Source organism: Uranotaenia lowii, chromosome 1, assembly GCF_029784155.1.
Source record: "Uranotaenia lowii strain MFRU-FL chromosome 1, ASM2978415v1, whole genome shotgun sequence".
NCBI classification, from domain to species: Eukaryota; Metazoa; Arthropoda; class Insecta; order Diptera; family Culicidae; genus Uranotaenia; species Uranotaenia lowii.
In genome coordinates this window covers 10854725-10879474 of record NC_073691.1, presented here as the reverse complement: position 1 = coordinate 10879474, position 24750 = coordinate 10854725, and the positions used below count along the sequence as shown (strand labels likewise).

The 24750-nt window shown below is 38.9% G+C and overlaps 1 protein-coding gene across 8 annotated transcripts in view; it reads right to left on the bottom strand.

Moving 5' to 3' along the window:
* The window catches only part of LOC129739012 (high mobility group protein DSP1), a 54698-nt gene extending 30208 nt beyond the window's left edge, over nt 1-24490 (bottom strand). The window contains exons 1-2 of one of the 8 annotated variants that reach the window (XM_055730381.1): nt 24348-24490; nt 19285-20202 (exon numbers count right to left, since the gene is read on the bottom strand). In XM_055730381.1, the coding sequence (XP_055586356.1) occupies nt 19285-19800 (516 nt within the window). In that variant the 5' untranslated portion in view covers nt 19801-20202; nt 24348-24490. Of the gene's footprint in view, nt 1-19284; nt 20439-23796; nt 24014-24155 lie in introns of those variants that run through there. The other 7 variants (XM_055730386.1, XM_055730380.1, XM_055730378.1 and 4 more) reach the window with 7 other exon arrangements.
* Between the last annotated feature and the right edge of the window lie 260 nt (nt 24491-24750).

Here is a 24750-nt window from a genome sequence, read left to right as displayed (position 1 = left end):
AGGAAACTCCCAGTAACATGGATATTGTCCCTACACCAATTGAAATGTAACATTAATTGTTCTTGACATTTGTTTTTCTATTGAAATATTTTTCATCATTGTGAAGTGATGAATCCATAACAAGGTAACTGTAGGATTTCCTTTTCAGGTTGAGATTCTGAGGGTGTCAAGCGTGTTTAACAACCAAGTCAAAGCGACCATGTTTTGTTCCCCAGAACATTATTTGTTCCCGAAAACAAAACTTTGTTTTACAAATTCAGAAATGTGTTTTAGCTTAGCTCAGCTTGATTGGCTACTCACATCCACCTTAATCATAGAACCCGAAATGCTATATCGACAGTTATTCAGTCATAATTATTATCTTTACAGTTTCGCTTATTTTACTTAATGTCTGGGATTGACAGCACATTCTCAATGAACAAATCTGATGCTCTCTCTTTGAACATCAATAACGGCGCCGGCCACGTTCTAGTAGTCAATAGATAGTTAGGAAAATAGAGAAAGGGATGAAAGTCATAAATTTGCGCATTAGGACCGATTTACAAATTCAGAAATGTGTTTTAACTTATAAATTCGAACTTGACCCAAGAGGAATCCAAAAGACTGCGGATCACTTCATAGGTTAACATATTTTGTTATTCGGAACATAATTTGTTCCTGAAAACGAATCTTTGTTTAACGAATTAAAAAAGGATGCTTTAACTCAGTTTTTTAGCTTGACTGAAGAGAATTCCTTAGATTTGGTCCAAGGTCTCTTCCTTCAGAAACCTTGTTTTTGTAAAGGAAGACATTTTTCTCATTCAGTTCAACATGGTTTTTATTGTCAAAAAAGAGTCCTGTGCCATTTTTGACATGGAAAAAAGTTGAGAACTTGTTTTTAAATAATTAAATTTAAGTTTGCCAAAATTATTCTCGTCTGTTAATTGCCAACCTCTTGATTTTTGCCTGTTTTCCAAGTTTGGGAGCAGCTTTTAGTCCGCCTCATTTGTCCTTCCCTTTATATTATTAATAAATCTTGCGCTTGTCATACATATACGGGTGCTTACTGCTTGCTGCTGGCTGCTACTGCTCGTCAAGATATATGCATATTTTTAGAATTTCAAATTAGTTAGTTGCCCGACTTTTGGGGTTGATCCAAAACAACACATCACATGGCGGTAGGCACTAGCTCTCGCTCCCGTGTTTTGTTGGGTTGTTGCCTGTTCATGTCTATTAATATTCGTTCGTCCCAAAGGTTGATATATGTATGCAGCAGCTCTCTTAGGCTACAAACAGAAAAAAAAAATAAAAATAAAACCACACAAGGTGTTACCGTATTCATCAATTTTTATTACCAGCACTGGTAAAGAACACCTGTCACTCTCTTATCGAAAACATTTTTAAGCTGAAAAGTTCAACAGTGGTCCTCTTTATCGTCCATAGGGTTAAAAAATTGAAAACTAGAAAAAAACGGAAAATCAACAATTTCATAACAACTCCAAATAAGAGTGCTCAAAATTCACACCACCATAACAGGATGGTCACATCAGTCCGTCGTATATTTTCGTTTGATTGCCCACCTGTTTTTATTGTCATCGCACCCATATAATAAAACCGAAAGGTGAAATGCGACTTGGGAGAAAGATGACAAAAAAAAATATTTAAAAACGAAACAACAACAAAGTATCACACAAAAAAAATTGGGGAAAAAACGAAAAGTCACTCATAAAGCTATATTTGAAATATATAATATCCAAATTAAGCCAAAGTTCTCAACCAAAAAAAAACAGAAAAGCTATCATTAGCACATTCTTGGGTGATGTTTTTTTTGGATGAGTTGAGTTGAGTCGATACGAGCAGAGATTTCGTTTTCGTTGTTTTTAGTCGGAAATGATGAAAGTTGAGTTTGAATTATTCACGAAAAAAGGACGGTGAAAAATGAGAGCGGCATCCAAACACAATAAAAGCGAATTGCTTGTATATTTTGACAGATTTTTGTTGCTGTTAGAGCTCGGGAATGTGATAAACACATAGAATCAATGTACCTACATGTTTGTTTTCCGGAAAAAAAATCAATCAGCAATAATCCTGAATTCAGTCTGGGTAAAAAAAATCAAAAATAAAAGAACTGAATGTTGGTAGGAAATATTTGGAAACTAAAAAAGGTTCAAACAAGAGTTACACCCGTGGTTCTCAAAAGTTGGAATCAAGATAAAAAGCTTGTCCGAAACGTTCAAACCCATGAGCTGACCTCGTTACTATAGTTTATGACAAACAATTTTTCTACGCGAGCCAGACTCGTGGTTTGAAAATTCTTCCACACAAACCTCAATATCCCAAAGGCTCAAACCACAAGTTTGACTCATGGTGTGTGTTTTAAACATAATTTTAAATCACGAGTCAGACTGTTTGTTAAATTACCGATAACTACGAATCTGACTCGTGGTGAAAGGATTGTTTCCAATACTTTAGAACTTTAGATACGAGTCCAACTTGTGGTGGGGAATTTGGTTTTCCAAACCATAATTTAAAACTTGTGCTAAAAAAATGTATGACATACTGAAGTAACGAGTCAAACTCCTGGTTTTCTTTTGAAGCTATTTTATTCGAGGAGTTCAGACCACGAGCCTGACTCGTCATATTCGTTAATGAATCAGTTTTTTACATAAGTCACCCTTTTGGTGATGCAAGTTTCACGAGTCAGACTCGTAATAAAAAGTCAATCTCAAAAGTTCGAGTCTTAATGTTGATTAAAAAGCTCAAACCACGAGTCCGACTCGAGATAAAGAATTTATGTCATAAACTAAAGCCACATAACTCAAAGGTTTAAATTTTTTTTCAATTTCTTAAATTTAGAGTGACGGTCACCCTGGAGCTAGCACACGTCCCTCGGTTAGGCAGGGTTAATAAATTTCGTACCCGCTGCCTAGCTTTCGGAAACAAAGCGATAGCAGCAGTGGTCCGGTAAATCAAAATTTACATTATTAATGACCGCTTCTTCGCCAAACACTATTATCGACGTCGCACGTCGTCGTCGTTGTCGGTCCGCATTTTGTGACGACATTGGACCAGAAAAAGTCACCGGGAGCGAACGTCAGGCGATGATATCGATGGAATTTTTGAAAATGAATCATTTTGCGTAAAGAAGAATTGTAATAGTATAATAGGAAAATAATAGGAATTTTTTTAGATTTAAAAAAAATCAAATTGAATATTATAACCTTAAAAGTAAATTTTTTTATTAGATTAATTCCTGTCAGAGTCTGAAAAAAAAGGTACGAGAAACTTGCAAAACTCCATTTCCTTAGATATCCTATTTGTTCTCAAACCGCAAATAAGTGAGGGACAACAGCCTCCATATCCAATCTTCAACACTCTAAAGAACAAACAGAAGGCTCCCATAGAACAAAAGTTCGTGTGCTTGCTTCCTCTTCCGGATTCAGCCTCCTCCACTTGATTGGTTACTCGCTCTTAATATTTTAACAGCCATCAACAAGGAAATATGTGCCCTCCGCCCTCTTACGACGGTCGCCAAGCAAATGCCGCTGATGGCTTTTCCGAACCCAACCCATTCATTAGGGTTTTGTGGCATTCTGTCGGTCGATGCGATGATGATGAGGTGTACGTACAACAAATACGTCATCGGATTCTGGCTAAGCCCTGATGGGATTAGAGTGTAGAACGCCAGCAAGCGCCACCTATGTTCACAAAGCTCGACGCACAACATTGGCATAGTGTGGAGAAAGTGAATTACAATATGGCGTCGTTTCCATCCGAAACCAAACTTTCCGGGACCATTCTGTGTCAGAGGAGCCTGTTTTATAAATTATGCGCGCGATACGCCATCTGGCGGAGTTGTCGATTTCGATGTTCAAGTTTCGAGTACTGAGTGGTTTTTAATTAGTTCGATATGGATTTCGCTCCTCTTCTACACTTGTTGGCACTGATGATGATTTCATTATTCTCAATAAGTTTCAATCAGGTTCTGAAACCTGAAACAAACTCTTGAAAGGCGGCATGATCGCCAATGTTGCAATAAAAGAACGCCTACAGCTTCAAATCTATATGCATCGGAGTGTCGTTTGAGACAAGTCAAGTTCAAGGACGCTAACACTCCTACCAAAGGAGACAAGGATTGCCGAAAGGCATTTGCACACTCGCGAATCAAATCGACACCTTTCTACAACCCCTTACTTGTTCACGAAAGTCGAAAATCCTTGTGGATTTACCAGACTTGAAGCAGACTACACTACATAGGACATAATTCCGCATTGTTGTCAACGATATATACCACACATATTGCAGCTCGTCGGATGCAATTGAGGATTTTCGAGGGGTGGAATGACGACAAAATCACCCTCACATTATGCTTCATTGCGAGCAGAAATTGAATAGGTAAATCATTATACTAGCTTCGTTTAGCCAGTGTTTGTGTTGAAGTGTCCCTTTAACATGTAACCAAAAATTTAAGAAAATTGTGGGAATGATAAAAATAGCGACTGTCGTTTTAATTCCCTGACCACAATCATCAAAATTAAGCTCATATTTTTATTGCAGCCTGGACATAATTTAAACCTAATTTGACCAATCAACAACAAGTTTTCCCTGGGCCGATTTAGCAAAAGAATTCTTTATTCAGCTCCGACGAATCATGTACTCTTAAAAGCGAAAATCAAGCAACACAAAACGAGAACAAGTTTTCCTCTCAGCTGCTCATTAACAGGCTATGATCGGGTATAAGGCATCCTTTTTGTGGAACAGCACTTTGGTGCCGACATTTTCAGCAAAGGGGAATCCTCAAATTGCCATCATACACAGCAGCATCAGCTCATCACAAGCATACATCAGAAATTCAATCCCGGGCCCCTAATTTGCAGTGCCGGAGATTGCGGTTTTTCGTTCAAGTTTGATGAAGACTTGTGCGTTCACACAGTTAGGAGACAAAACTGTGATGGGGTTTCCACAAATTAAGTGATTTTATTTTTCGAAAACTTCTAATCGAAAACCCCTAAACGAATCAAAAATCTTCTACCCTTGGTGAGGCCAAAAACTTATGGCCCTGAATATATTCAAAATCTATTTATTGAGTTACTGTTTATAAAAAATAGATTTTGTCCTCGAGTCTACCTTAAGTCTAAATCTGTCCGAAATCTTACCATAGAAGAACAGTTGAGAGGTGAAGTTGTTTACCCCCAACCTATTTAAAGTCTAAGTCTTGAGTGCACAAAGCAATATTATTGACACCAAAGGCCAAAAGTCAATTTTTAAAGTTAGGTTATATTTTTAGAGTTCATGTTTGCCAGGTCATTTTTAAAGCCCAATCTTTAAAAGTTCATTTTCTCAGTTGCTGTTTGGTAGTTTAAATTTTTAAAATCTAAGTCGAATCAGGTATGAAGTATGAAGTTACAGTTCTCGCAAGATAAATTTCTGACCTCGGATAAGTCTGAAGTCTATTCAGATTCAAAGGTCCACATTTTCTCTCGAATCTCTTCTAAGTTTATTTATTCCGTTACAGTTAAGTTAAGAAACAATTTTAAACACTGAAATTTATCAGAAGATTACGGTAAAAGTATAATTTCTGTTCGGAATCAACCCACTCTGACGGATAACGAAGGGAATAAAAAAAAAAAAGAAAACGGCAAGCAAAACCGGTCGGGAAAGATAAATGTCGGCAGGTATTGGCAGCAGTTTGCAAAAATGTGCCATTAAAAATTGCTCGATGTGCTATATGAAATGGTTGGGCATTTTCGCCTTACTGCCAGCCAGAGCGACTCCCACTCTTATCGATATTCCACCGTGACTTGTTCGAACGCCCCGTTTGCAAGTTGGCAACCAGCGAGCAAGAAAAGGTTGTGGAACGAGCAGGAATTTGGCCGCTCGATTTTGGGCTTATGCGGACCGCGCAGCAGGAATGCCAAACAGCAAAAAATATAGAAGCAAACAGCTGATTAGTCATGTCCCCCCGATTGTGACAACATTAAGAAAGAAGCAAAAAAACGCGAATGGAAAGTGAATGGTTGAGGAATTTTTCGCTGAGTTCGGTCCAGTTTATTGCAGAGGGAAGGAATAGACTGATTTTATTTATAACTAATTTTGATCAGTTTGGTAACAGTTAGAGACGGAATTCCACAAGGCCTCATTTGTATTAAGTTCCTTAAGGCAGTCATATGGGACCACTTCTATTTCAGATTTTTTTTTTTCAATTTTCGGGTCGATTTTGATTTTGGAGACAATCATAAGATCTAAAACCATCTGAAACAATTTGTAGTCTTGTTCAAAGTTTGTTAAATAATTTAAAAATTTTGAACATTTGCTCCAGGTTCCCTAAGGCTATCACATGTGACCACTTCTGTTCTGGTATGTTATTTCGCATAATTTCGCAACTGACCTAAAATCATTAAATTCATTCCTGTTCAGCAAATCGATTTGAATCGCCAATTCGCTTCTCAAGCAACGTTGATTGTACTCGGTGCGTTCGATTGAAACCACGATTGAATAAATCAATCAACGACATCATATTAACTGTTTGTTTGTTAATCCGATTACCATCGACGACGACCAACCGATTGACAACGTCGTTTTCTTCGTCTTCTACTCTCCTCTGCTCCATTCAGTAAACGTTGCCTCTAAACGAAGCTGCTCATTAATGTTCATGCTGCTACCTCACCTACTATCTTGGTGGCGTTCGTTCGTTATTTTAGGCCTACATATTCAATCGATGATGACAACTAACAGTCGGGGAAAGATTTACCGGCCGGCGTCTTTCCCGATTTGTACCTGTACTTCTCAACGATAGAGCCGCGCTCTATTCAAATGTGGTATTTGACGCGCGCGTTTGAAACATGTGCCTTTGGCTGAGTTCGGTTTGTCCGGCAGCTAGCTGAATAATAGTGGTCCGGTGAGGGAAAAAAAACCTAAACGTAGCTAGGTACTTCTACATATGATTGATATAATATTGACGGTTTGCTGGTTCATTCATAAACATAAACCCGCTCTCTACGGCGTCTTTGCCCGTTCTGATATGGCAGCACGTGATAGCACAGGCAAGCAAGCAAGTCAGCCGGGTGGTGCTTCTCAATGGGCAATAATATGTATATAATTGGCAGCAAATGACAACAACAAGAGCCGCGTAGCTTTGTTTGTGAGCACTCTCTACGACTCTGGTTGTGGGTTATTGACTTTTGGGTTTCAATATTCTATTTGTTTGTTGTTTTTAATAGGACGACGACGTACTGAGCTCAATTAAAAAGCCCAACAACAGCAAAGCTCGGTTGGTTGTCATTTGTTTGACATTTTTCATCCATCCTTTGACAACTATCAGCAATTTATTTCTGTGCCATTTTTTTTTGTTCGGTACAGAAAAGTCTTAGCAGAAAGTGCTATTAAACCTGTATTTTTATGGATCCTGGATGACTTAGTGGACGCTTAGTCTAGCTAGAGTACGGCGAGCTATTGACCGAAAGATGGCAACTCGGGACCACCAGGTATTGTTATCTCGGATTTTGCCTCCTAGAAACAAACAGTCAGCCGGGTCAATAAAACCCTACAATTGTATCCATCATAAAAATCACAATCCCCGGGGACTGACTGTGGCATAAAACGCGGCGTGCGATAAAAATCAAATAAAACTGCCCACCGGTGAAAATACATTTTGCCGGTCGGATGATTGGTTGGTTGCTGGATGGTCTATTAACGAGTCCATATGGAAATCATAAAAGCAAAAGAAAACCTGTTCCTGTTATTTGAGCTATCTATCGGTAACGCATTCTTCAGTTGAGACTTATCTCCGAAAAATAAAAGCGAATACCGAAACGCACTTCCAATTTACTCGAGCAAACCGAGGAAAGAAAAAACACATCAAAGATAAGCCGTTGTTGAGCCCCGTAGTTTGGCCGGGGAAAAATCGCCAACGTTCCCTTGAACCGTGGAACACTCTACGCGTAGTTGACCATGCATATCGAGTTGCTCGGCTGGCTGGAGACGCCACCACGACTACTCTTACTAGTCAGTCGCCACCATTCTCGTTGGTCGTCGTCAGCAGCGAGTGAGTGGCATTGTAACTTTGTGTGTTGTAGAAAAAGGTTAAAATGGCGTCTTCCGTTCTCTGTTCCATTCTGTTCCGTCGTTCTGCATTGACGCCACCACTAGCACCACCACCAAAGCTTCAGTGTTCACTTCAGTTCCGAGGTATAGTTGTAGTTGAGCTCTCTGCGAAAAATCCCTCCTTGAAAGTTGGTACACCTCTACTAGGCTTTGTTTGTTCGTCGCCACATGCTGGCGATGGCCCTGGGGTGTCATGAAAGAGGGATTCGCGAAACATGCAAGTAACATGGCGTCGTGCTGCAAAGCCGCATTCTTCTTTGCTGGCTGTCTCGGTTAGTCATGATGCCTAACTTTGGCTGGCTAGCTGGGTTTTACCAATTGGTTGTTGGTTGGTGATTGGCAACAACACCTGGGCACTAATGCTTCGGCAATTTCCGATCGGCTCCCGCGTGCTAAAAAAAAGCAAACGTGACTTGGTCAAGGTCGGAAGTGGTAGGCTTCTACCAATCCAGATTTGAAAGTATCGGGCCCACTTCTCCTCGCACCGTCGATGGATGGATGGTGTTGACCTTGGGGATAAAACTCTCGAAACCAAACCGAACGTTGTTACTCATTGATCTTGGTTCGGGGCAGCGAATTTCGTTCCGTTACTCGTTGAGCGAACAAGCAATTACTGTAGTTGCAATAAACGAAGCTTTCATTATAATGGTTATTATTAAATAGGCTAATTGGTTGAATTGCGTCAGTTAATTTTTCCCATCGACTTGTTCCTCGAAATGTTCCATGATAAGCTCAATCGACCGACGAGCTGAAGGCTTGTTCTATGAATTCTAATTGAGAATGCTCACATACTTTAACCAGCATTGATCCTTATTCATAATTCATTGAAAAAGTTATGGAGCATATTTAAAACCAAATGTCACTTTAGTAAATTCAAAATGTTCGAAGCTCAATCGTCAATCAATCGAAGCTTTTCAATCGTAAAAATAATTAAAATTTCTTTGTTCAATATAATTGGTTGAATTGCGGATGTCTTTGCTCAACACCGATCTTAGGTATAGCAGACATCATTTTCACATTATTCGTTGGAAAATATTTGGAGTGTTTTTAGATCCAAAAGGGAAATTGATAAATTTAAATTTTTCGAAATTCTACGAAAAGCCAATTTTGTATGTAAAAAAAATCTGATCAAACAAAGCCTCCCGTAATAAATAAAATATCATCATACAAATAGCATTGAAGTTCACATTTGGCTGAATAAAAGGTACTTAAGGAAAACAAAGAGAGTTTACGGTTTTTCGACCTCTCAACGAACTTCAATAGATCGAAAACATAAATCTAAAGTACAACAGACATTTTGTTGGGTCTATGCAAACTTCTAATCGACGTGTCTTTCATAGAAGTAAAATTTTTGATTCCAAATGTACCCGATATGAAACTTTAAAGAGCCTTGTTCGGAAAAATGGATACTGGTATTCTCCTCTGCTTTGAAATTTTACCTTGGATAGGGAGAGCTAATGAAAGGTTTTTGTATTACACTAAGATTTTAAATTCGACTCGATGAGGATTGAACATGTTTCAGAAGCCTGATATCAGCCAACGAAATTGGGAGCAGGTTGAGTAAGGTTTGAACCTACTTTGTGATAAATTGTGCTACGAGTGTTTTCGTTGTCACCTACATGTAAATACGGTGGAAAATCGAAGAAGCGTTTTAAGAACCAAATGATACAAGATGAAATTCAATTGCATCCAATAGTCAGAATTCATCACCTTTTAAAATCGAATATTTGATATGCTGAAAAATGGAAATGATATTTATCCACGATTGACCAATTTGTACCGTCTTACCCATAACACGTTGAAACGTAACCCTACGGGAAGTGGACGGTCGTGACGCACATACCCATAAAACATAGGAAGAGACAGCAGCAATAAGAAAAGAAACCTCGTAGTACATGGTGGAGAACTTGGCGCAGCTGAGACCCAACCGCATCGACCAAAAACGGTCTGAGGAACGAACGGACGACGAACGACGAAAATTTATAGCCTCATGGCCGAGGAGGAGGCAATATATTTTATTTTATATATTATTATATGCTGGAAGGCTGCAAGGTTTTCTCCTCTCTATACACGGTGGTTCCGGCGCGCGAGGTTCTTCCAGCAAAATGGAGAGTCGGTTTTCCTTTGAAGGAAAATAAAGGGAAGCCCACAGCAGCTGCCTGGTATCGACCGGACAGCCACAGTGGGCTCTCCGTGATGGGGTTTAAACAGTGGTTACGTCCAGGAGAAGAAGGCAGGTGTGTGCGGGTACGCAACTAGCCTGCTGCTGCTGCACCAAGAGGAAATAAAATTTTTGAATCAATTTGATATAAATTTCGTTTTACGTCCGACCCAACTTTCTTCTTCCGTCCGTGATCTGAAACAAACGAACGAACGAAAACACAAAAGAAAGTTTTCTTTTTCGTTTTCAACCGACCGACCGACCGACGAAGTTTCGGGTGTTGTGCTCGGGTGAACTCTTTTTGTTTCGAGGAGATCACGGTTAGTGTATCGTTAGGCTAGCTTTTTCTGGAAGCAAAGATTTTTGCGTGAAGCGCGTCTAACGCTCTCTCGCGCGCCATTAATTATGTATTTGAATGAGATGGACCTGCCAGACAGTTCGGCCGTCATCAATCATCATTGCCAGAATGCTGTTGAACCCCCGGCTAAATATATTATACTTCTGTCATTTTGAATATGCTATATCATCAGGAATGGAAAGTTATCCTAAAGATTTCAGGTCATGAAAATACTTCTGCTGACACCGACTATAAATTCGGCCGTAAGCTAACATTCGTTGCTTCTATAATTTGTTTTCATCGTTCTATTGTTTATCGACTGTGAAAGCACGAATGGATCAATAATCGATCCAAACTTCTTTATTTACTCTTTTCGGAACAAGGCGACCGTCAAAATAACTTTAAACAGTACGCCGAAACATCTATTATAAAGGGTAATCCACAATCCCGTATTGGAAGATCGACGATTTGAGACTGTTGGCATACAAAAAGACCTTCGACCTACAGGTGTTAGGCATGCAAAAGATGCCGGCATCATAATTGCTGCATTTTTTAAATTGGTTATAGATTACTTTTGAATTGTTTAGGAGCCACTTGAATACTAAGATTATTGTGGAACTTCTCGGACGAGTACAAACTACATCAGTATTGATGTTCGCATAACCAACTTATCAGTTTCGACTTGTTTGTCGTTTTTCTCATGCGGGTCCCTGAAGTACCGGCAAAAGAAGAGAAAAATACAACACTGAACAACTTGAATTATGACAGTCAAACTGAAGGTCAAAAAAGTCTCTTTGCTTCCGTGCGAAGATAACATGAAGAACGGATGAAAAGTGCAAAGCAAACAATGCAAGAGAGGCAAAACAATTGCACCTTTTAAGGGAAGCATATTCGCCCGTATGAGACTCTAAAAGTATCGACTGGATCGTACCGGAGAAGAAAACGGAACGAAGGATTTTATACTGATCCTTTTTTCCTAGTAGGTCTGGTGACAACTCGGAAAAACCACCTAAATAAAAAAAACGTTTGAGAGCCTTGGCGCTTCTAACTGATTTACGAAATTTGTTGTGGCGTTAAGCTTTTTTCCCTTCCTTCCCAGAAGAAAGTTTCTGGACCATAAAACGAGGAAGTATCAATCATAACAATAATGGAGGAAATGCGTCCAAATACGATTATCGAATTTAGGCCCAGGGATCAATTTATTTTCATATTTTTGTTTATTAAGGTAGAATGATTTCCTGCATTGAAACAAGTCCATTTCAGAAAGTTCAGTAACTTCAAAGAACGTTCATCAAGGGAAATAGGAAACCTTTACGCTAAGAGCTCGTCGGTTGGCTTATATTGGACACAGATGTGTTCACGCTCTGCTAGGGTATAAACCGATGAAGTTCGCCTCGATTGAGCGAAACAAATTGCAGCCGGCTAGCCTGGCCAATAACTATACCTACCTATAGACCGAGAGACGCGATTCTCATCTCATGACCGTGTGGTAATGTAATTAACGACTTTTACACGGTTCATTAGACATCCCCTCGTTCGCCAACAGAATGGTGGATCTTCCCTTATTCATGTTGCCAGTGTAGGGAGTCAGGGTTTTACCAATATGTATATTACCTTTCAACGCTGATCCGATGACCCATTTATGTATATGTACCTTTATGGTTGGAATGAAAATTCGTTAATAATGATGATGAATTTTCTAATGATTGGAGGTCTCGACTAAAAAGGTCTCGACTATAAATTTAAGCTAAATAACCAGTGATAACTAAATTAACGTTTGATAGCTTTGGCTCATTGATATCGTTAAATATTCGCAAAAAATAAAAGCGTGTTCATAACAATCGATTGGTAAACAAATAATTCTGTAGACTTAAACGTCCATCCAAATTTGATCAAAGAATGAAGCAACTCTGAACGTTCACTTCCTTTCCATTTCGTGTAGTATTATTGTTTGGAGCTGATTTTTCATTTCCTGATTGTCGTCATGCTCGCGAAAACACGCTGAATCACCTGTGTCCCACATTACACATTACAATGCACACAACACCGGGCTCAGGTTGATCGTTCAATCAGAAAAACAAACCGACAACAAGTAAGCACGGGGACGATACAAAATGAACTTTCGAAAAAGAAATCTGTTTTATTTTATTTTTTTCATTTTATGTCAGTCCCCAAAAGGGACGATAATAGTATTCGATAAAGGCGACGACGCACGCAGCAGAAACCGGCATCGAAAAAAGCGAATAACACAAAAAAGATAAGCTCTGTCTCTGTTATGTGTATTGTCGAGCGATGCCAAACATCATCGACGTAAACGAACGCCCCCGATTTTTTTTTGTTTTGGGTATGCAACTTTTCAATCGTCTGTTTGTTTTCAGATGACTCTTAAATCTGTTCTTTGGCAGCACCCAGATAAGGCACATTTCTAAGGAAGATGCATTCTTCGGCGAAGATGGTTGGGAATTCCAACCCGAGTGAAGCTTTATAGGGCTTGTCTTTTGAAGACTGATTGTTTTTGCTTGGTTTGAACCCGAAAACGTAGCCTTGAATACCACACTGGTGATGTACCCTAGGGAAACTCTTTAGGACCCCTTTAGTTTACCAGTACTGCCTATATTCAAAGTCAACGAGATTGAAAAAGTACCTGTTCCTTAGGGAAACTTCCTAGGTTCCCTTTCGTTTATCAATAATATCGAGAGCCTAACTGCGTAAATTTTAGCACAGTTTTAGAACATTTGAACAATGCATGGGAAAGAAATAGAAAACAATTCCCAAACAGATAGCGAGACTCCCGTCTCGATTCCAACCGACCGATTGTTGCAGTCAGTCATTCACTCAGTCATCTGTCCATAAAAATGTGACAGGTTCAATGGCTTTTTATATATCACGGCGTGCGGCACACTCGATGGGGTTCGGTTCGGAGAGGATAATAAAAATATGTTCCGAGGAAAGGTCGTCTTGAAAAACTGTAACACCTCTCCCCTCAGAGTCAGACCAAATTGAACAGCGGAGTGAGCGGAGGATCAGATCTTGGTCAGGGTGAGGGAAAAGGGTTTGTTTTGATTTTACTCTTAATGTGAAGCCCGAGCAGCTCCCCGCCACCCGGCGGCACATCTTTCACAGATGCTTAACTCAGGAAAAACGAATCTGTGTTTGAAAGCATAGCAGCAATTCGGTCCGCTTGAGTCTGTAATTTTTAATCACGCGATAGCACGATTCGTCCGTTCGTCCGTCATCGTCATGGATAGTGGTGGGTGTGTTTTGATGTTGGGTGTTATTTTCATGTCGTTTTTTGTTATAAGTTTCAAGCAGCAACCTCTTCTTTTCTTGCCCTTCCTCAGATTGATCGGCCTAAGAACTTCGTCAGAAAAAGGGGCTTATTCTGCGAGGCGAGTGACGTGAAGTGACTTGGTTTTTTAGAGTCACCGTATTCTAGCAGGCGAATGCCGTGACTTGAATGAACTTTAGGTGACTTGAATGAACTTTTTTCAACTGTCACCGTATTCTCAGAGGCGAATGGCGTGACTCAAGTCGGTGCCGGGTGACTTTTGAAGTCGTTACCTATTCCGCAGGTGACTCGATAGAAAACAAAGTGGAAAACCAAGAATTATATAGAAATCGATCGGTTTTTTTAATTTAATCATTCTGAAAACAAGAATGACCATTTTTTCAGAATATATTAATACTAAATGTTCGCTACATAAACCCTCATTCTAAAAACGCTTATCAATTATCGCAATTAAAAGATTTGTGGTATTTTTTTTTTCCAAATTTGATTTCCTTAATCTGAAAAAAATTGTAACCAACAGGCTGCGTTAAAGTTAATAAATTATAAATCACAAATTTTCTTTTATGCTTTTAGTGAAAACAAATTCAGATGTTTCTTATTTGCTTTTATTAATTTCACTTTCTTTCTTTTGCCGTCCTATTATTCCGTTCAAATGCAAAAAAGCTGTTGTGTTTGTCAGATCGCATCATTTTTGGATACAGAAGGGCAGTTCTCAGAAAAACGATAAATAACATGGAAAGGGTTATTTTCCAGCATCTGTTTGATCAGCGACAAATACCTGGTACGGAGAAAAAAATTAGCTGTTCTAATTCCTGCAGCTGGATGTTCGGGGTGCTGGCACATTGGAAAAAACTACAAAAAATCGGCCACTGGCCATCACGATCGTCGTCGAACAGATTCCAGGCCATCTCGCATATCATTCCCCGTATACTCGGATTTTCCGATTGCTGATGCGGCGTTAGCAGAATCTACTTTTTGAGCTGTTGTTTCCATTCTGGCCATGACCCGGACATCCTCGGTCATCTGCGGATTCTGGATGCCCCCCAGCAGACGTGGTACCTTGCCTTCGCATTATTTATAAATTGTTGTAGGCATCCTGAAGAAAACTGTTTGCCGACGAAAAACGCGAAAACAATATGAAAACTAATCCGTCGCGAGTCTCGAACGTTCTTTGACAGCCCGTTGATTCATCTAGTATTCATGCGAATGAACACAGTGACAAAAAAACAAAGAAATCTATAGGGAGGTAATGCATATTTTTATCTTCAAAATTGGTGATAACCAAAACAGGCAGAGAATTAACTTTTTTATTCATTGAAACGCTTGAGCTTGCTGCAAATAAAAATTTAAATACTTTGAAAACAAATCTAAATTGCATTCATACTCAAAATTTAAAAGCTGTTGTGCAAAATTGTACATCAAATTGATCTGTTTTGCATCACCTGACTATGTACGAACGTTGGGCAATAGTCATTTCGGATGAACTCCAACCAACTGTCAATCACTTGATTTTTAAGGTACGCCTTTCTTGTTTTTACTCATGTATTTGTAGTTTAAAAACTTAATTTTTAAACCATTGTGCATGGTTATGTATACGTCCATTTCTATTAAAATTTTAAAACTTATTTAAAAAACATACTGTCAACAACTGTTTTATGCCAAATTTTAATTTAAGTCAATTTGTTATTTGCATTCAAACCACAATTTCCTACCATTTTTGGAATCTTGATTAATAAGAAACCGTCCAAGATTATAAAGTTATTTTACTTAAAACTATTACCCCTACTCGCATAACAGTCCCATATGAATTTTCGTCATTTTTCATCTAACCTGACAGTTCGTCATTTTGAACATAGGGCTTCAATATAAAACCAAAAAAAAAAAGAAATTTTGTTCTGGAAATTTCGAAAAAAATTTCAACTTGTGGCCCATCTATTGCTATTGCATATTGGTTTTTTTTCTCTATTATGGTGTAAAAAAATAAAAAAATCACACTTAAAGGCGAAATTTTATAAAGCAATTTCAAAGCACAACTGCCAGGATGTGATAAAAATAGTAACTTTTGTTGGTATTTACTGAAACAAATATTTTTTTTTATAAAATTCCTTAACAAATGCATTTTGAATTTGATTTGGGAATTGAAAATTTCTGAAGCTATTTAATTTTTCTAATCTAAATTAAAAATCCGAAGGAAAGGATTCCTACTCGAGTATTTCATTCGAGTTATTCAAATTAGTTTGAACCTAAACATACAAAAAATCAGCTTTTTGGCTGATAAGAGTGTTATAGCTTTTGCGAATCATTGAAAAATGAATCCTTTTTATGACTTTAAAATAACATTTGAATTATTTTTCATTTGATTAATTAAATTAAATTTAATTTAATTAAATCAAGGATTATGACTAATATGGGGTATATATTATGAGGAACTTTGAAACCTGAATCTGAAAAATTATATGAGAAGAAATCTGAAATTCTAGTTTGAAATAGTAGTGCAGAAATCATAAAATTTGGTTTGATGATGAAAATCGATTCCGCATAAACTTATTTTAATCTAATGTTAATTTAAGGATTTTAAATGAATCTTTTAAATCATACATTTTTGATTGACCGGAAAAAAAACTTTCCGAAAAGTAAACGGAAAACGAACAAAACGAAATCTTTGAAGTGCGTTTTTTCTTTTATAACTTAACCCCTCTGCCAGAGGGCCTCTGGTTTCAGGTGCCTAAGATGTAATCTGAAGTCTGTAGATCTGAATTATGTGTCTAGTTCAGATGTATATGATGTATATGTATCTGAATCCTAATTTGAAATATGAATCTGAAATATTGTTATATAAAACTGTCTCAGTTTTGAATTACAATGAACGTTAATCGCAAAACTTTAAATTGATCCGAAAATGTTAAATTTTGATTCGCGTCTGAGATCTGAATCTGATCTTCAAATTGGAAATTATGTAGCTATTTATACTTCGATTTAAATTGAATTGAATACTAAATGCAGAAAATTAATACGGAATTCAGAAGAAAAATTTTGATCTAGATTTCCAATATGAACTTTCGATCTTAATCTTTGATTTTATTACGTATAAAAATGCAAATCTTAATATTCAACCTGAACTAGATCAATAGACTATTTGAATTCCACTGAGCATATTAAAAAAACTTATATAGAATTAATTCCTACTTTGGGTCAGATGCTGGATGCATAACAAATGCATAAAAACAGTATCAATTTTAAAATACTTCAGGATAGTGACGTCATCCAAGAAATTGAATATCACACTACCTGCTTTGAATGTTTCTTACATGTTTGACAGTTCGCATGATGAACCCGATGAAACTGGTTCATTGCCTCTGGAACGTCAAAATGAACATCAAGCCACCGAGGCAATGAACTAGTCACCGTGAGTGAGTCGCCTCTCGGAATACCCCGACTAGAGTCACGTGACTACGACTAATGTGACTCCGAGTCACTTCATTCGCGTCGCAGAATAAGGCCCAAAGAGTCAACAAATGCTCTGTGAATGGAAATGAAATAATCATTTGTTTGTTGTCGTGAGTTGGTGGCACACCGGATTCAATCTATTTTCGTTATCGCGAAGCCGGATCGATACCGAGTTTCATTAGCTTGGAGCTCGACGTCCACTAATAATTACAATGTAATGTTGATGAGGGGTAAAATGAAGCAGTGGGTGCGTCGTCGTTAAAAGGGTAAATATGCCGGCATTGTCATTAGTTTTTGTTATTTTGGCGGGAATATTCGAGCCGCCTCCATTGATGTGAAGGAATTTTACCAAATGAAAAAATTATAAACTTTGTGGGAGGATATTAATATTTTTTTTAATAACTTTTTCTGGCATCTTCCAGGAATGTTTCGACCGAAGAATCAGATTTGACTTTTAAAGTATTTGCGAAAGTTAAAGAGTTGGATACAGTAATCATAATTTCCATTGAAATATAAGTCTAAAGCATGGTTTGAAGAACCTATTTCTTCGACTCAGAGACGAGGTAGTAAACGAAAATTGGTCAAAAAGAAGTACCATCATGTCACCATCTACCGCCCAGTTAAGCGGTTTTTCAACTTCAAACATGTGTAATAAAAAAACGACGGCAGATTTTTATTCGCTTTCTTTTCCATTACATCTCAAAACTGCTCTACTTTCAATTAAAAATTTAGTGGAATGCGAAAAATGTGCGCTTTTCAAAATAATTAACTAAATTTTGAGGTGTTCAACTGGCCCTGTTACCGCCCACTCGACTTTTTTAGGTATCAATAAGGTTTTCTTAAGGAAAAACTATCTAACAACACGGAAACTGTTCTTTTTAGTATTTTCCATGTAACGAGCTGTCAAAAGCATTTTGAGGAACTTGAGAGAATACATTTTGTGAAATTTTTCCCGCAAATTTTTGACAAATTGTAACAAAGTGCGTTGACTGACAAAATGATGATTCCAGGCAAACAGCCTCAAGTAACCGGTTACTTTCAGCGATAAAACATCATTTTCTAACATAATCGAACTAAATTCTTCTTATAATTAACACATTTGACACAATACATGCGTTAAAAACAAAGAAATTGTGCGTGACCGGTCATTAGGAACCCACACTTTTTTTTAAACACCAATTACCGCCCATCACTAAACGCTTCAAAAAACAACAACTATTGAAAAAATCGGAAATTTTTCGATGCAAATCTATTCTACGAAAATAAAACTATCGTTTCTAGTCGATTTTAGGTCAAATAGGTACTATCTTGAAAACAAAAACCCTTTTTGCCCTAGGAATACAGTAATGCTTAGTTCGCTAACAGGCGTCGAATTCAACAATTTGACCGGAAACTAAAAACTAAACATTTAATTTCTGGCTATAGTTGACATAATTAAGTGATGTTTTTTCAGTGAAATGATCGAACAATGATGCCAACACAGGGTGATTTTGGGCGGTAAATGGTGTCTGGGCGGTAGATGGTGACATGATGGTAAACATCAGTTTGAACTTTTCCTTCAGAACTATGTACTGACTTTCAAGAACACATCAAGGCTATAAACTTAATATCAACAAATCAGCAATTCAAACAAAAATGGGTTTTGATCGAACTTTACAGCTTTTTGCTGCAATGAAGTGCGATGCATGTATGAAATAGTTTGTGGTTTTGGTTTATTTATGAAATGTTGAATTTTTATTTTTATACTTCAGACAAATAATCTCAAAAAAAAAAAATCCACAAATCTTGGACGTCCTTCTACAAAAACAAAATCTTCCAAAATATATTGTGTTGGGGTTGTTTAAAATGATATAAAATATATACATACCAATATAAATAAATACCAGATTCATAATAAACATGACCAAGGTTAGATTTTTAATAAATCAAATAATTTTCATTAACTTTGAATTAGTCGAAAAACCATACCTGATGTTGTTGCTGCTGCTGCTGTTGTTGTTGCTGCTGCTGCTGTTGCTGCTGTTGTTGCTGCTGCAGGGAGTTGTCAATAGCGTTCTGTCCTCCGGGGTACCACCACTGGGTCGTCGGTGCCGTGCTGGCCATCGTCGGTGGATCGCCGGGCCTCGACACGGCACTGGTGGTGCTCATGCCCAGACGGTAGTCGTACGGACTGTTGGCGGTCGACACCGTAACGCCCGATATACTCGTAACCGGATTCTGAAAGCTGTTGGCCATCTTGTACGAGAAGAGCTGCTGGGTTGCGGAGGTGGACGTTGTACTATTGCTTCGGGCGTTATCATTACTGTGTGCCTGTTGCTGTACGACCTGATGCTGGAGCTGCTGTTGGGCCAGCTGTTGCTGGTGGTGCTGATTGAGTAGGTGCTGGTGATGCTGTAGGGTCTGCTGATCGGTGCTGGTGATGCCACCAGGCCACCAGACGGCGTCTTCCCGCGTTCCCCAAGCACCGCGATGGTGCTCCGACATTCTGGGTGTGTGTGGGTCTTCCCCTAGTTCAACACTTCCGGTACGAGAGTTTGTTCACTCCTCTCCTCCCTCTCCTCGTATGGTTCCGCTGCTTGGCTCGATAAACTCGAACCAAACACGCAGCCTCCTTCCTTCGATTCTCACACAGTAGGCTATACCTACAGGCTGTCACTTCCACAACACTCCACTATTGTGCAAAATTTTTTCACTCTCGGCTCACACTTTTCAGCAATCTATTCCTCTGCTGCTGCCGCTGCTTCGTCTCCTTCTTCTTCCACTATCCTTTAACTTCCCCTTCTTCCGACACTTTCGATCACTCCAGTAGGACTTCGATTAAGCCCTATCAAAACAACCACACAAACATTCCTCGTATTTGTATACTAATTCCTTTCTCTTCACTGCCTGCCAAAAACCAATCATAAGATCAACAACAACAATAAATACCGAGTTAAAAATATAAATATGTGCACATCTTTTGCCGCGTACCGATCCGTTTTACTTTTTTTCTGCTTTCCGTTTTTTTCCGCCGTATTCATATATGGCACACAAATTATATTTATAATGCGAATAAAACACAAAACGGCGCAGCCTGCTTCAATGGCCAGCAGCCCAGCAAAAGTATAGTGGGTATACTACGCTAAACAGCGTACATCACAGCAAGCATAGGCAGCCACAGGGCCACGTTAAACCCAAGCGAACGGAAAAAGAAGGTCGATATTCTCCGTCTTATTTTCTTGCACATATACACTGCTGCCAACGGCCATCATCACGAGCAACGCCACGCAATTTCACAAGAGAGCGAGAGCGAGAAAATTAGCGCGCGAGAGCTTCCCTAATGGCTTCACGCACACTACTAGCCCCCATACAAAGTTGCCATCTCATCGGGGCGCGCTCGCTCAGAGAGCGGCGGCAACTTTCCCAAGGGCTACTACGGCGCAATACCCAACGCAATCAAGTCGAGGCAAAAAAGGTTTGCCAAAAGGTCTCTCTGCTACAGCGGCGCCATCAACAACCAGCCAGCCAAGCCAGCAACATTATTATCGAGCTGTTTCGAATCGCTCTCTCAGTGTTCGCTCACCGTTTCCGGTTGCTAAATACGCATCATCTCTCACTAAACTCTCCCGAAAGCTTCGATTTCATTTTTTCTCTCCCCAAAAATTGAGAGAAAAAAATAACCAGTTTGAAACGAAAAAAGAGCCCAACTTCTTTTCACGCAATCGCTTGTATGATCTCTCTCTCTCTCTCTCTCTCTCTCTCTCGCGATAATTTACGACACAACTACCAACTCCGGCCAAAAAGTTCAAGCAGCAGAAAAATTGTAGTAATCGTTCGTAGTGGTATTGGTGTGAACCGTTCGTTCGTCCGTCCATTCATTCATCCTCGCTCGCTACTCGTCGATAGGCAGAAACCGTTCGATCAAACCCTCTCTTCAGAAGTACGCGATTCGAACGGTTTTCTCTTCGATTCAAGAGGTGACGCCAAGGTCAATCCACCTTGCAGTGCAGGTGCTCGATTTTCTTAAGCAAATTTTCAAGCAAATAGATTAGAATAATTTAAAAAAATCAAATGGAAATTTAAAGGATAATGTTATTTACCTCCTAGTTCATTCATTTTCTCGAATAAACTAATATTTCCAAAACATTCATAACATAAGTTTTCAAAACAAGTACAATTTCTGCATTATGTTGACAAAACAGTTAAGATTTTTTATCGACTTTCATTTCAAATACTTCCCATATAAAGCTGACATTCCTCCAAAATCGTTAATTTGGACGTGCATAAAAAGTTTATTCTATGTTACAGGATTATCCAGATCCTGTAATGGTAGATGCAACTCTATCTTTACCTACCACTTTATAGTAGTTGACCCGTGCTTAACAAAAATAAGATATGTGATGAGAATGCTTCTAAATAAATTTTATCTGATCATTTTCACCATCCATTTCTTCTAACTTTCTATCCGTCTATAAAATTTAATAATCTTAAAACATTCTTACTAACGGCGTGTTCTTAAATTGATTTTTTGGGTGATGCATCGATGTTTTTGGTAGATGTCAAACCACCTTCCAATTCTTTTGCATGCAGTTTGTTTAATTTACGAACGCCAGTATCGATAGAAAAAATCAATTTACGAACACGCCGTAAATAAGGACATCCCTTCTCATCGATAAGGCCGATAAATAAAATAACAAACATAAATTTCCGTTATTAATCTCTTCATAAAGCTATTGAGTAAACTAAAACTCAAAATTGATCTTTGGTGATGTCAGGAACAGTTTAACTGTGTGTGTGTGTGTGTTTTAAGCGTCTATTGAATTTTGTGAGCTTTGATTTTTTTTTTTTTGTACAGATTTTTCATCCTCTGGGACTATTCATCCCTATCAAGCGTTGAATATCTAAAACTAGACAAATTAGGCAAAATCTAAACAAATCCCTTGATTGACTGTAGGATAGTTAAAGATCCACAATCAGTGTTTGTTTTTAAATTTGACTAAAAACACAGCACTACAAAAACTATAATTTTTTTTAGAATTTCAGATTTTTCTGAAAAACGCTGATTGTTTTTTGTGAACCTAGCTCCTTATGAAGTCATGATAACATGCATTAAATCTCAAGCATAAGAACTTGCGTCTAATAACGACTTTTCAAGCAAAATTTCTTGTGGGCTTCTGAACAAAGAATAAAATACAAAAATAGTTCAAGTTTCCAAATTAGCGATAAATATTAAAGATTTTTTCCGTGATTATCATAAGAGATTTATCCATTGAAAATATTTGTTTTTATTATGATTAAAAACGTACGGGTTGATAACAATTGCAATTAATAGCCAATGGTTCAAGAATAATAACAAACCTCTGCCTTCAATACTCTCTCGCTCTCATTAAAATTCTCTCAAATAACAGAGTTTGCCTTGCAACGGCATCACCCAATCTAAAGAGAATCTGAACAGTAGGAACGGTTTGAAATGGAACAACGAATAGACGGACGGTCGAGAGGGTGGAACGGAACGGTAGCAGCCCCATCATCAAAGACGGAGTGTTGTCGTCGTCAAATTTTTGGGGGAAAACGCGCGCGCGTTTTCTCAAACACTTTTTTTCATTGCCATCCATCGATCCCTTCGATTGTATTCGCTCCGGTGCTTTTCCGGAGTTCCGACGTGGATTTTTCGGTTCCGAGATGGATGCTTCTTCTTAGCTGTAGTTTTTAGATAGTGGAATCCACAGAGTTTAGATTTTTTTTAAAAACCTTTTGCTGTGCTGCCAATTTTGAAGCGGAAGGCAAACGCAATGTAGAAATTGTGCCTATTTTTTGGATTTTTTGCGCAAGTGACCCCGAGAGATGGATTAGAATCTTCGTAAAAACACTGTTTTGGAAAATTTCCAGGAATTCCACACGTTCTAGCCGCACTGAAAACAAAAGTTGCTCCCTCTCTTCTCGGTTGGTTGATTACTTTTTGCGCGGATGGGTGGCGCGTGGTGTATACGGACGGACGGATCGAAGCAGGTCTTGCACAATGGACACAGTGAAGCATTTTCTACTGGGCTCGGCTTGCCCCTTTTTGGATTCTTTTTCTTTGAATAAAAAAATATGGATGGTCACTTCCGGTCACGATTTTTTTTTGTTCAGCTACCGACTATTACACTGGTTGAAAAATTCACTGAAACTGAAAAATCTTCCTGTTCCTACATTGCTAGGGCTTCGCGGGTTGCAATTAGAGGATTATGGTCACTAAAATCAGGAGATACGCAACCGTAATCCATCTGGTTCTCTTCAGGCCTTTCTACACTGGGTAATCGTATTCCATATTGTAGAGACCAGTAGGCCTTGAATGAACATTGTCATGGGGAATATCCAAAAAGAAAAATCGAAGCCGAACAACCAACGTAGACTGCCTCAAAGGGTCCTTCGAGCCGGATAGTTCGGTGTTGTAAACACCGGCTTTAACGGCATGGAATCACTTGCGACGAGATAACATGTAACAACACAAAACCGTACGCGAGATGCGGGGAAGGCTCGTAATTTTAGGCTGGATCGTGCCCATAATCGTTAAAATTCACGTGCACTTGAAACGCGCGCGATCCAATTCCGTTCACTATTCGTCGTCGTCATTAGGAGCCGGCTTGGTAGCAGCACGGCGGAAGAAGTTAAACCCTGGTTGTTGTGCATTATTGAATAATACACCACACTTCTCAACAAGCACATCACATCACACGCCACAGCAAAAAAGGAATCGGTTCTGCGGTTCTTCTAATGTTTTGTGTTTTCTTCCTCCACTAACACCATACCTTTCCCATCATCTCAATGATTTGAGAAAGGTACAAAAAAAAAATCAACCGTGTAGAAGTCCTCTATACCTCTAGTAGGCCATGACACAGGCCAGGCGGGTAACCCAAACGGAAAACCAATGCTTACACTGCACGGCAATATAGCCAAAGCACCACGGCCTGCTTTTTGCAGCGCCAAAGAATACACGCCTTGGCTTGGCTATGGCCCGAGATATGGCTCCTCTGCTGCTGCTGTATATTATTACCGAAAAGTACACTAACCGTATAGACCGTATAGAAGACCAGACCAAAAGAATAATATTAATGCGTCGCAGCAATAGGCAAGAGCGAGAAACGCGAGGCTGCCTTGGCTTGTGCTGCTGGCCCGAGATGATACACCACATATAATAAAAGTACAATCGGTCCCCTATTAAGAAAAAATAACGCTTCATCACTTCTTTGCCTTTACGATGTAGAGGAGCGAGCGAGCGAGCAAAAGAGCACCATCGTCGTCGTCATGTTCCGCTGCTGCTGTGTGTGCCGGGAGAGTGTGGGAAAAATACCAACACACACACAACTCTTCGACCGCAGGGCAAAAATACGAACGGAAAAAACTCATACCAACAACGGAAGAACGAAGTGGAGCAAGAAAAAAACCCGCTTGCTCCGACTCCAACCGAAGCCT